Source organism: Mus caroli, unplaced genomic scaffold (assembly GCF_978045245.1).
Source record: "Mus caroli unplaced genomic scaffold, Mus_caroli_1 scaffold_11, whole genome shotgun sequence".
In the NCBI taxonomy this organism is placed as follows: domain Eukaryota; kingdom Metazoa; phylum Chordata; class Mammalia; order Rodentia; family Muridae; genus Mus; species Mus caroli.
This window is the reverse complement of record NW_028227266.1, coordinates 123,140,810-123,154,090: the sequence shown is the minus strand read 5'-3', so window position 1 is coordinate 123,154,090 and position 13,281 is coordinate 123,140,810. Positions and strand designations below refer to the sequence as shown.

Genomic DNA, 13,281 nt, shown 5'->3' with positions numbered 1-13,281 from the left:
GTGTTTTCATATAAGGTTCAAGAGCCTTATACAATAGTCATAAACTGAACCCCATAATCCTTTTCATATACTGTACTCTTCTTATTATATTATTTGATATTTTGAATATCTTTATAGAACATTGTAAATTTTTCCAATATTCCAGGCCTCTGTGATGGCCATCACCAATATACAATGTTGTAACTCTGCTCCACAATCTAAAAACATTCCATCTTGTTTCTCTTTTCAAATCAATAACTTTGCTGAATCAGTAATCTATGATATTCCAAATCCCAACCAATGTAATTTACCAATTTGCTGATGTCTTAGTTTCTGTTGCTGTAAGAAAACACCACAGTCAAAAGGGATATATGATAAAGTGTTATTTCCTTATGCACCTTGGTCACAATTAAGTGAAAGAAGCCAAGACAAGAACATGGATGCAGGAACTCAATGAAAGTCCATGGAATAATGCTGATTACTGGCTTCATGTCCATCCTATCTAGTCTTTCTTATAACTCCTAAAACAACTGGCTTAGAGGTGACACTGTCTACAGTCAGTAGGGTCATCTTATATTAATCATTAATTAGGTACATGGCTTACACACAAACTACAGGTCAAAATGATGGTAGCCATTACTCAATTGAGATTTCTGGTTCTCAACATCTTCAGGTTTGTGTATTTATGAATGAAACCATTTCCACCGAACTTTAGGAATTGGCATAACAATGGACAGTGATGTCCTGTTTGTAACTTCAAATTTGTATATTACTTAAAATTTTTTATGATTACTACTTTTGTTAAGACAAAAGAAATATTTTGAATATCTCCTAAAATTTTCATACTATGAAAGTTTCAATAAAGCAATTTATCTTTGTACTTCTGTATAAAATTTGAATCTGGTCTAACTAAAATAACACAACATTTTGGGACAAAGATGCACCCTAGTAAGCTGGCACTAGAAGCCAAGATGGAGAAAACCTCCACAACCACCATAACTGTTCCCCTGGTGCTGTGGTAGACAGGGAGGAAGGTGATCCAGACTCTGCAGAACACCAGCATGCTGAAAGTTAGGAACTTGGCTTCAATGAATCTGTCAGGAAGGTTCCTAGCCAGGAAAGCCACAATGAAGCTCCCCAGAGCCAAGGAGCCCAAATACCCCAGGACAACTTGGAAGGCAATGACAGAGCCTTTGTTGCAAAGAATGACAATCTTTCCATGTTCAGACTTTATATCTCTTTCAATAAAGGGAGGAGATGTTACCAACCAAATTCCACAGAGAACAAGTTGGATTAAGGTACAAATGGGAATGACCAACTTAGGTGCCCCTGTCATCATGATCCCTCTCATCCTTTTTCCTGGAGTAGTGAGCTTGAAAGCCATGACCACGGTTATTGTTTTGGCCAACACTGTAGAAATAGCCACAGTGAAAAATACTCCAAATGTGGTCTGCTGCAGGATGCAGGTGATCTGGTTGGGATGTCCAATGAAGAGCAATGAGCAGAGAAAGCAGAAGACTAGAGCAATGAGCAGGATGTAGCTGAGAATGCGGTTATTGGCCTTCACAATGGGAGTATCCTTGTACTTCACAAAAGTGACTAGTACTAGAATTGTGATGGCTGAGAAGGACAGGGCCATGCAGCCTAGAGCCATCCCCAATGGATCTTCATAAGCCAGGAATGACACGGCTCTTGGGAGGCAGTGGGTTTTCTCTATGTTGGCAAACTTATCATCTGGACAGCTCACACATTTCTCCATATCTGCTGGCAAACAACAACAAGTCCTCATAAGATAGCATCATTATGTACTTAACAATTGAGTATTTGTTTTATTTTGAAGATTCCTCAATAAATATTTTGGTGATGAGCATCCATTCCATTCCTTATTGCTGTAGGTAGCATTGACTTAAGGGTTCTCTGTGTTAACCTATGCATTGTGATGGAACAAAACACCATGGAGAATGTAGGAGGAAAAATATACTTATTAAACAAAAAGAAAGAAAAATGTTTTGTTTTTCAGTGCATTATGAATAGTAATATGAATCAACTCAGATTATTTAATACCTCAAACCTTAAGTTGACTGCTCACATACCTGTGCAGTGTGCACTTAGTTCTCAAATCTAGTTGATAAAATGCATCATGCATTTTGTTGGCTTTGAGGGTTGTGCCCTTTGTTAGTATCTTCGCATAGGCACAAGAACATCCAATTTCTCATGCAAATGCTGTTTGCATAAAGAATATGAAGCTATATGCCTCATAGGCCTATGCAGGTCACCCTCACTGTGATAAGATCTCTTTCTTCACAACTACACAATCCAACCTAGATGGTATGAAGATTATGCATAATCACAAGCATCCTCATTCCCTAGCTAGGCTGTGATTGTTGATAAGTGTCCCATCTCTGGGTGCACTCTAGAAAGCTTCACTAATGTTCTAATTCTTTGACAGCAATGCTTCGTCCTCTATGCCATGTGAGCTCTTAAAAATGTTTCATTAAAGAACATCTGGTCTTTGTTAGGACGAAGTTGGATGGTGAGAAGGAAAACTTGTAGACTGATCATGTTGGGAAGTTACTTTGTAAAAAAAAAAATCAACAAAGATGAAACAAATACATAGATTAAGCCTGTTTTTTTTTTTGTTGTTGTTGTTGTTTTAAAAGTGTTTACAGATGTTTGTCCCCCTAAATGTTTCCTGCAAAATATAAAATAAGTAACTACATGTTGTCAGAGAACATAGTTGTTTGTAGAAGATATTGTAAGTTATATGCAGGGTGAAAAAATGTTGATACTATTCAAATAATTAAATTCTAAAACACAGAACTTTTAGGTCTTCAGTTCCATCTAGGTCATTTCACATTCCTAGTTTTGAGAGGGAAGATACTCAAATTCAGTAAATTTCTCTTCTGCATGCAAACATATACCTGTCTCATTGGAAACCTCATTTTCTGGGCACTGGGCACAATCAAAACAGCAGTCTGCAGTCTCTTTCTGATGAATTTTTCTGAGTCCAGCAGTGCATGTTACACTACACATGGAGGAGGGAACCTGGGATTATATATATATGTGTGAGTGTGTGTGTGTGTAACATATGCATAATTACATATATGTGCATATATGACATATTAACAGATGTGGATATATATATATATATATATATATATATATATATATATATATATATATCTGTGCTAACAGGCATCACTTATCAATTTCAGGTACTTTATCATTTTGTATATGCCTGCAATGCCCTGAAAGTCACTCAATATTGACTACTTCATGTTTATTATGTGTGTAACATATGGGTTGTAGTGATTTGAGAAATTTCGTTCTCAAACTGACTAAATCCAAAAGGGATAGTTATGTGGCTTCACTTTTTCTCACATTGTTTATAAATAAAAAATAAGGATACTGAATTGAGTGGTGAGAGAAGTCATGGTAGATCGAAGAGTTGTTTGATCATTATGAAAAACACATGCTATGTAAACCTCATAGAATAAAGTTTTTCTAAGTTTAAAATAGAAGCTTGAATTTTGACAAATATTTAGTTCATTAGTATAAGCTGTACTTCTTTAGGAAATAAACATGTTCACACAGTATGACATAAATTCACTGTTTGTATGTATATATTTTGTAAATGTGTTTCTGTATTGTGGGTTAAATAGGCATGTGGGTGCCATTGAACATGGAATCCAGAGACCAAGATTTATAGAAAGTTGTGGGTTATCAAATGTTGATCCTGGTAATTGAGGATGGGTCCCTTTTAAAACATCAACTTGTCTTAAAGACAGAGATATCACTTCAGCCCCTCATATTTTAAATTTTAGGTTATACTGAAAAGGATGTAAATTGTGGTATACCCATTGATATTCCTCCTGTGGCCCACTCGAGGTCTTCAGACATATGAAGGTGTTGGCTATATGGGAAACAAGGAAAATAACTTCCTAGTTTCACTTTTAATCCAAGGCCTTGTGGAAAATTCCAAATTTTGTAAATATCATACTCAGCACACTGATTTTCCCTATGCTTCATGTTCACCAGTTCTCCAAGGGGATTAGTAAAGACCATGGTCTTCAGCAAGGAAGCCACCTAAGTGAGATTCATCATTAGATGATTACATATGCATATCAATTAAGACAATGTGAAATAAGAATGTCACCTAATTTTTCTAATGGCTTCTAGAATACACAGCTGTACTAAAGTTATCCTAGGTAGTAAAATGTAATGGTTAATTAATACTTAATATAATTTCTATTAGTGTTCTATGATAAAAAGTGCTACAACAAATGCTTACCAAATAGAATGTTGTTGTATGTATTGGTGTTCTTTTGTATATCTGTGTGTGTCCACATATTTGTCAAAATATCTTTTGAAAATGTAGCCATGTATGTGAAAATGAGTGGGAAGTCTGAATACTTGTAAGTTGTGGAAACTAAGAGCGGTAGTGTGTCATTTATGTACACACAGTATACATACATGAAACAAGCATAAACTTAATGAAATATGCAATCTTCATCATTTATGTTTTTATAAATAATTGTTACTTGAAATTAGTAACTATTAGTCACAGCACATATACCATGTTTTGAGAAAATTGCTCTTGAGAAATTATTCTAATCTAGACCTCATTTAAGCCTCTTACGAGAACACTCTTGGCTCCTATTACAAATATTCAACTCATTTGGTAAAATCTTTAGACACATTTTCATGAGACTCACTGATAATGATACAAAAATATTGTCTCTTAGTAAATGTTATCCTTGTGCATGATATATATATTATACACACACACACACACACACACACATATATATATATATATCAACAGGATTAAAGACTGTGGCCTTCAGCAAGGAAGCCACCTAAGTGAGATGCATCATTAGATGATTACATATGCATATCAATTAAGGCAATGTAAAATAAGAATATACCATAATATTTCTAATGGCTTCTAGAATGCAAAGCTGTACTAAAGTTATCCTATGTAAGAAAATGCAATATAACTCATGGGTAATTAATAATATAATTCTATATATGGAAAGGATTCTTTAGGGATTTTTGTAGTGTAGAAATCTTCCTACGAAGAGAAGAATAATCTCTAACAAATGTATGTTAGTTTCTCAGGGGCCATTTAAAAGAACACATTGATAAATCTAAGCATAATGAAATGTAAGAAATTGTACCTTCTGACAGTCAAAGAATATTCCTTTGGGTTCTGCCATTTCTGGAGACTCTACGTGTTGAAGAATGAGCTCATGGTAGGTGTGGGCCACAGCATACACAGCATTATACAAATTGTAACCTTCTTCACTCAGCACCATGTCAAATTTGTGCTTTGCTAACCACTCCAAAGTGTTGTTGAGTGTAAAATGATCCATTTTGCTAATGCTATTCTTAGAGATCGAACAATTAAAATAGTTCCACTCTAGTATAGTATGAGAAATATCTAGTGGGTATTTGTCAGTGTTAATTGTTTGCATAAAATTTCTAAATTTAGCAATCCTGTCATTGTGGTGTGCAAAAGTGACAGTCCCATGGAAGAAATCAAGGCTGAAATCTTTTTTATTTATGATGACATCCCATTGTGAGGTTGTGATCCAGATTCTCTGTGCACCTAAATCTTGCCATCTTCTAAAGCTGATTTCTAGAGTAGAGTTCATTTCACCATAAATGACAACAACCTTTGCTGTTGATTCCATAATTTGTTTGTCATATATCTTAGCCCTTGTCATGTATATCTGCATGGTTTCTGGGATCATATTAACAAAAGCTAAACAGATTCCCCGTCTTTGCATTTCTTCTCTCAATTCTGATAGAAACTGAATACCCTGGTCATTATCTGAGATGACCAGTCCTATCCAATTCCATCTGAAATGAAGCATCAAGGAGACCATGCCATGGGGCAAATGTGTGTCCTTGGTTGCTACCTGATAGATACATGGGAACTGGTCATGGTCACTCAGGTTAGGATTAAATGGTCCAAAGAAAACCTAAAAGATATAAATGAGAGGATCAAACATCCACATGAGGAATGTGACTGTCAGGAATTTTGACTTATATACAAGTAATTTTACTCATCTTTCAGAACCCCTATTACGGATGCTAGGATTATGCTAGGAAAATCATATGCATTTTCCTATTAGATTTTGGACTTTTCCTTACAAGTCTGAATGTTCTAGAAAACAGTTTTTGTGTTTGTTCAGTACATTTCCAATCTGATAATTTAATCATTTATAATATATTTATAACAACACACACACACACACAAGCTTACCAAGTTTTCTTCCTAGGCACCTATGAATGGAATTAAAAGGTTGTTAACTCATCCAGTGTCACATATTCTCACCTTTGGTCTCCTATAATTAATTGCCAGTTTTACAGATATTGTCTGTGATGGTCCTGTAAGTACTACATCACATCTTTTCCGTAATCCATAGTTATAATTAAGAAAATTTGAAGCATATTTTTGTGGTGAATGCCTTTTATCAATAAATCCCAATGTATCTTCACACATGCCAGCAATGAGTGAGAATACAAAAGACATGTTGGGTAAAAGATAAGGATTCTTGTTGATCTCATCAGTAGCAAAAAACATTACCAAAAAATATTCATATCTTCTTGCTGGTATTCTAAAACAAGGCATATGGATGATTAAAGAGGATGTTTAAAACATTAAATTTTCTGTCCAATTGCAGTATGATTTGTACTAGAGGGCATGCTGTATTTCTGTCTAAATGCAATCTTTCTTGAAATAAGCTTGGGAAATTTGAGATCTTTAGTGTTGAATACAGCTTAAGAATTCTCCCAAATAGGTCAGTCTGATATAATAATTTTAATATTCATGAAAATCCATAAAGAGCTGTTTTATCTCTGAATGGCATCCATGAACTAGTTTACAGTCCTAGAGAGTAAGACAGCTGCACAATAGTCTGAGTTCTAATCCCACGGAATCAGGCATCTTTAATATCTTGGGGTCTCCAAGTCAACTTCAACTTCAAGGCCTTTGTTCCAATGTCTGGGATTCACACATGATCTTCTGAGCTCTTTCAAAGGCCTTGGGTCACTTCTCCAGCTCTCTTCTCTCTTCCACTGTAGACTCTGGTTGACACCACCTCACTGTTGCTGCTGTTCTTGATGGTTATCCCATGGTACAGGCATCTCCAATACTCTGAGGACTTTTCCAGCAACCAGACTTCACCAAATAGCCTCCCACATGCACTTTTTATGGTGCCAAAGCTCACCTTTTTTTTGCATAACCCCTTTACTCCTGGGCCATCTACTACAACTGAGGCTGCACCTTCACTAATGGCCTTCCCTGGCATCTCACAGTGCCAAGCCTCGGCTTCTTTCTATGGCCACTTCATACCTTTAAAACAAGTACAACTTGGGTGATTCTTACACATTGCCATCCAACTGACACACAGGATACAACCTTAGTATCTCTAGAACACAGCATCTTTGTGGTCTTAGAAAACACCTCCCAGAAGATTTCACCTTAGTAATGCTGGTCTCTTCTTAATCACTGCTAAAATCTTACTTCCTGCTAACCTGTGTCAATTGGCCCAGACATTCCTTCTATTCTTCACTTTCAAGTCAGAGCCACATGGCTGATGCTGCCAAGTCCTGCTGCTTGCTGAGGCTGGAACATGTTGCCACCTTATTATATTACTAGCTTTCTGTTTTCCAACTTCCTCATTCCTAGAGTTTGCCCTGTAGACTGACCTTAAATAGAAAGATTTTCATGGCTCTGTCTCCTGAATGCTGGAACTAAAGGCATGTACTACCACATCTGGGCTTCAGCTTTTCTTCATCTAGAATTTTTTCTGTCCCAAGCTGGCCATGAACTCAGAAATCTGCTTGGCTTTGTTTCCTGGGATTAGATCTGTGTAGTATCATACCTGCATCTAAGATTTTTGTAGCTACTGTTCCTCAGCATCTGGACCAAAAGCATGTTTCTTCTAGCCTCAAAATCTGGATCACATATGGGGCCTCTATTTCTGAATTGTAAGGTTAAAAGTCCAAACCATTCTTTGTTCAATTGCAAATACAAACAATAAGCTCATCTGGGTTGATCTTGCCCTGAGATCATTATTCCTTTAATCTCTTTATTTCCTTGAACACAGAATTTCTGCTCTATTTTACTTCCTAGAGTCGCTTTATTTTTATATGAATGATATATTTTGTACTAGTTTTTTTTTTAAGCTTGATATGCTTGAACAGAATGCTCTTTATGGGACTAATCAAGAAGACAAAGACTTTGCTGGGCTTTTTAGAGAAGTCCTTCGTCAGTGCAACTAATATAAATCTCTTTACCTTAGCCTCAGGTAGTCTCTTCAGACAATGGCATAAAATAGTCACATTCTTCACCAGTATACCACAGAAACAGTCTCTAGGCCAAATATTGGAACTTTACTGAAACCTCTGTTCAAATCACTCTCAGCAACAAAGTCTTCCATATTCTTATTAGTATAGCTCATTGAGCCACACTTAAAGCATTCCACTGCTTTCCAAATACACACTCTTCCAAAGAAAAGCCTGGTCAGCCCTATCATCACAATACCATAGTCCCTAGTATCAACTTCTTTATTCATTAGGGTTTTACTGCTGTGACCAGACATCATAAGAAAGGCAACAATTATAAGGACATTTAGTTGGGTCTAGCTTACAGATTCAGAGGTTCAGACCATTAACATCATGGTGAGAGCATGGCAGCATCAAGGAATGCATGGTATAGGAAGAACTGAGAGTTCTGTATCTTCATCTGAAGACCACTAGAAGAGTGGCTTTCATGTGGATAGGAAGAAGGTCTCATTTCCCAGTCTCATAGTGACACACTTCCTTCAACAGGCTGCATCTACTCCAACAAGGCTATAACTCATACTATTCCGTTGGCCAAGCATATTCAAACTAACCCTACTCGAAACATGAAATTTTCTATTAAATTACACTAAACTTCGTACTACAAGATATGCTAAATTTCTGTATAAATGCTAGCTTTCTTAAAATAAGGTCAGGAAATTGGAGATCTTTACAGTTGAACATAATTTCAGCTAACAAATATAAGTAACTCTGATATGATAAATTTTATATTTGTGAAAATCTATAAAGAGCTTGTTTTTCCTCTGAAAGTCATGCATGAACTAGACTATAGTCCTAGAGAGTAAGACTGCTGTATAATAGTCTTGAAGTTCTAATTCCCCAGAAACATAATAAAAACATGCCTTGAACTATATATGAAATTCATAACTACTTCAAATGTTTTATTATTTGAAATTTGTCTTATGTACCAATATCATAATCATATTGAGTACTTTAAGAATTAAATAATACATCAAGATATTTTTCCTTATTGGATATTTTATTCATTTACATTTCAAAAGTTATCCCTTTTTTGAGGCTCCCAGGACCAATGGGGATGACATTAACTGAAATTCCCAACAAAGGGGAGAGAGAACCTGTAGAGCCTATATCCAGAGGTTAGGCAAGGCCCCTGGTTGAGGGATGGGGCCAACCACTCACCTCCAAACTTTTGACCCAGAAATGCTCCTGTCTAAAGGAAATACGGGGACATCAAAATATTTTATTCTACTTTTCTATTCATATCATTTACTACCCTAAAAATATCATTAGTACATATTGAATAATATCCATAACTCAGGATCCTAATTCTAATGTTTGAGTACTAAATTATGCTTCAATACATACAAAATTATCTTTGGAAATTAAACATAGTGAACAAAAATAAAATATTGCAGACAGAATCTTTAGGAAATACATAAAGCACTTGGGAGGCAGAGGCAGGTGGATTTCTGAGTTCGAGGCCAGCCTGGTCTACAAAGTGAGTTCCAGGACAGCCAGAGCTATACAGAGAAACCCTGTCTTGAAAAACAAAAACAAACAAACAAACAAACATAAAACAAAAAAGAAATACATAAAAAGCCATTATATGATATCACTTTAAAATTATCCATGTTTCTATGAGAGATTTTTTTTTTAATCTGTAAGAAAAATTTAAAACATAAAAATAGGAAAAACTTGGAAGTCAAACACTAAGAAAATGTTAATTTCATTATTATTGACATCCAGCCTTAGTACAAAGAGTATACATGGGCTGGTTGGTGGCCCCATGGCATATATGCAGCAAAGGAATGCCTTTTCTGGCCTTAGAGGGAGAGGATGTACCTAATCATGTAGAGACTTGAAGTGCCAGGGAAGAGCGATGCTAGGGGGATAGGGGTAAGAGGTATGGGAGTATCTGTAGGGGTGAGAATGAGGTGGAAGAGTTGGTGGGAGCACCCTCTCAGAGACCAAAAAGAGGGGGTGGGGTTAAGAGCTCTGGGCACTGGGATAAGGGCAATTTTTAGAATGTAAATGAATAAAATAATTTTTAAAATGCTAATTTCATACGCACTGAGAACATCTTTCAGTGATAATATTTCCATGATGTTTGTAGAATATTTTTAAAATTTTCAAATGTTAATGTTTATTAAACATGATAATTATTTTAAGATGCATTTCTTTTAAATTTATGTATCCATACAAAAATATAATAAAATATACCACAAAAATAGATTATAATTCTTTAGGCTCATTTACATATCAGTTTGATGTTACCTTTTAGTGTGAATGTTACTATGCCAATCTACTAAAAAAGTTATCAGATTTCTCCTAACACCTCAGTCTTCCTAATTCTTCCCAATACTTTAAGTGAAGTCTGAGCACTGAGATCTTTTCTTCATATGAAATGTGTTCATCTGTCCCAGCAAACTCTCCCAGTACACTTGTTACTATTAGCTATGTGAATTGGAGCCCAATGTATTAAAACCAAATTAAACAGTGACACATTTCAAAATATTAAAATAGTGAGTGATGTGTTATATAATTTTGAGTGGTTGCTAATGCTGCACTGAGAAGAAAAGGATAGAATCTCAAAGTTTGTGTACATAGCTACATATTTCTAACTCATGACACTGAAGAAAGAAATAAACTTAATGACTTACCTAAAATTGATAACATAATTATAAAATTTTTCATCTATAGGTCCCTCATGTGTGAGAAGAACAAAACCACAGTCACCTCGCAAATCTCCATTATTATCTTCATTATTCTGTATTCTCCAAAAACAACTAGGTTCAGTCGAAGTGCACAAGATGAGAGAAAACTTCAGGAGCAAGAAGGAGAGAGTGAAATCACACAGCTTCTTCATGTCTGTTGGATCTAAGATGGAGTTGTTGTGAAATCCGTTTCTTATGCAAACATCACATACACACACTTACATCTATGTGTCTATTTAAAGGCTATTGCTGTCTGGAGATCCATTTAATTATATTCCATAGTTCCATGCCTCTCATCCTGTGCCATACTCCCTGGATACATCTGGACAAACCTGGCCTTAAGTTCTGCATCTGAGGTCTGAAAACTTTTGATCAAAACATTTCTGAAAACATGTTGTGAAGATCACATTAACCATCCCCAGCTTCCATTATTTCATCAGTATCCATGGTATACACTTCAGGAACAATCTCCTGAGCATCTTGGGCCAAACCAAATGTCAGCAGCCATTTGTAAGACACAATTAAAAATCAGGATAGTGGATTTCATCAGAACTTCCGTAGTAAGATAAGAGTTGAGAAGGTCATAAAAGTTCCATATCATCAGATTTAGAATTGAATCATGGGACATTATGTCTTTCATTGTCTGGTCTAGGGAAGGCCAGTCTCACATGCAACATTGAGCCAAGAGTTGAGCATTCTCTGTTTTACATATACTATTGTATGCTACTCATGTTTGTCAAATCTCCTCAAATTTCCTGTGATTTCTGTCATCTGGAGAACCTGTGATTATGCCACTTCCAGTAATGTCTGGAACTGTACAAATTCAACACCCTTTCTATCCAATATCAGTACCCGTGTAGACTTTCAGTGAGTTATACTGCTGATCTCTTGCCTGATTTCTGGTCACCGGCAATCTGTGTCTTTTGATGAAACATTTCTTCAGTTTATGTTTGCTCACACCTCATTTAGATGAGTGAGAATGATTTCATAGTTTTTACTCAAAGAGATGAGAGAATTTCAGTGTGATTTATATGAGAAATTTAGTCCTTATGCTACTATATACCTTATATTTTCCATTTACTTCAAATTGCATTTGTGTAGATACTGCACTGTGTTGGATTACATTGCAATAACCCAGATGTATGTTTGGTAGGCTAATTTATGTAACTTCGTTAGATTACAATGAGTGACACAGATAGAGTGTTGGATTTGATTTTTAATTTTTGAAGGACTTTATATTTGTGCCCACAATGGCTACACTGAATTCTGTTGCCATTAGAAATTAATTGGGGTTTTGAACTCCATCTACCCAGCACCATTAGATGCATTTTGGAGATGATTGATACTGCATTGGCTTATAATAGAATTTTGCTATGGAGTTCATTGTACTATCTTGGTTACCATGAATAAGAATTTGTTTCACACTTTGGTTGAATTATGTCTTTGTCAGTTTAAATATTTTTTCAGTACTTTTGCAGAACTACTTATTGGATACATTGAGTATATTGATGCTTGTGATTTTCTATTCTATTTGTATACTGTGTCAAATGACTTGGGAATGTGCATTCTTTCTATTATGGAGGCAGACTCTTTTACTCCATTGTGATTTCTATTGAAATGCCATCCTGAACTGTGGCAGTCGTTTTGGATGTCCCCACGTGTGTGTCTATGCACCACATGTATGTACTGCCTATGGAGGCCAAAAGAGGGCAGAAGTTACACTGGAATGGCAGTTACAGAGTGTTGTGTAGTTATAAAAACCCTTACTGGTTTTTATAACTAAACTAAGATCTTCTTCAAAAGCAAGAACTATTAAACAGGTAAGCCATCAGTCTATTCCTTTAATGTCTTTTTCTTTTTAATTTTTTAAAATTTACATTCCAGCTATTGGACAAGTTCCCAGTTCCCCCTCACAGAATTCCTCATCCTATTCCTCCACCCCCTTGCCTCTGTTAGAGTGCTCACTAACCTCCCCATCTGCCCTTATATAAGGCATCTCCCTTCCCTGGAGCCTCAAGTATCTCATGATTAGTCACATCTTCTCCCACTGCAGCCAGTCCAGGCAGTATTCGTCTATATATGTGCCTGGGGTCCTTGCCCATATATGTTGATTGGTTGGTATTTCAGTCTTTGGGAGTTCCCAGAGGACTGAGTTGGTTGAGACTGCTGGCATCAGTGATAGAATGCTCTTTTAAAGCCCTTGATAGCATCAGTAATAGTGTCAGGCCTTGGCCCCTCCCTGAACCCCCAT

General features: G+C 36.1%; 1 protein-coding gene across 2 annotated transcripts; it reads right to left on the bottom strand.

Annotated features, from left to right (window-relative positions):
- Positions 1-835: 835 nt before the first annotated feature.
- On the bottom strand, positions 836-11,182 carry LOC110301021 (vomeronasal type-2 receptor 116-like). Of its 2 annotated transcripts, none has more exons than XM_021171230.1 (6): positions 10,977-11,182; positions 6,323-6,605; positions 5,160-5,966; positions 3,846-4,065; positions 2,901-3,029; positions 836-1,743 (listed from the first exon to the last, which is right to left on the bottom strand). In XM_021171230.1, the coding sequence occupies exons 1-6, from the start codon at positions 11,180-11,182 to the stop codon at positions 836-838; spliced, it is 2,553 nt and encodes an 850-aa protein (XP_021026889.1). The 2 variants fall into 2 exon arrangements, with proteins under 2 accessions (XP_021026889.1, XP_029337570.1); XM_029481710.1 differs by having other exon boundaries at positions 836-1,740.
- Positions 11,183-13,281: the final 2,099 nt, after the last annotated feature.

What these genes read in the sequence shown, in the direction of transcription:
- LOC110301021 (XM_021171230.1), bottom strand. Translation starts at nt 11,182, where the DNA reads ATGAAGAAGCTGTGTGATTTCACTCTCTCCTTCTTGCTCCTGAAGTTT. An exon ending in TTAATTATAGGAGACCAAAG is followed by an intron (nt 5,967 to 6,322) that starts GTGAGAATATGT and finishes TATATCTTTTAG; the next exon opens with GTTTTCTTTGGACCATTTAA. An exon ending in CGAGTGGGCCACAGGAGGAA is followed by an intron (nt 3,030 to 3,845) that starts TATCAATGGGTA and finishes TATATATATAAT; the next exon opens with CCCAGGTTCCCTCCTCCATG.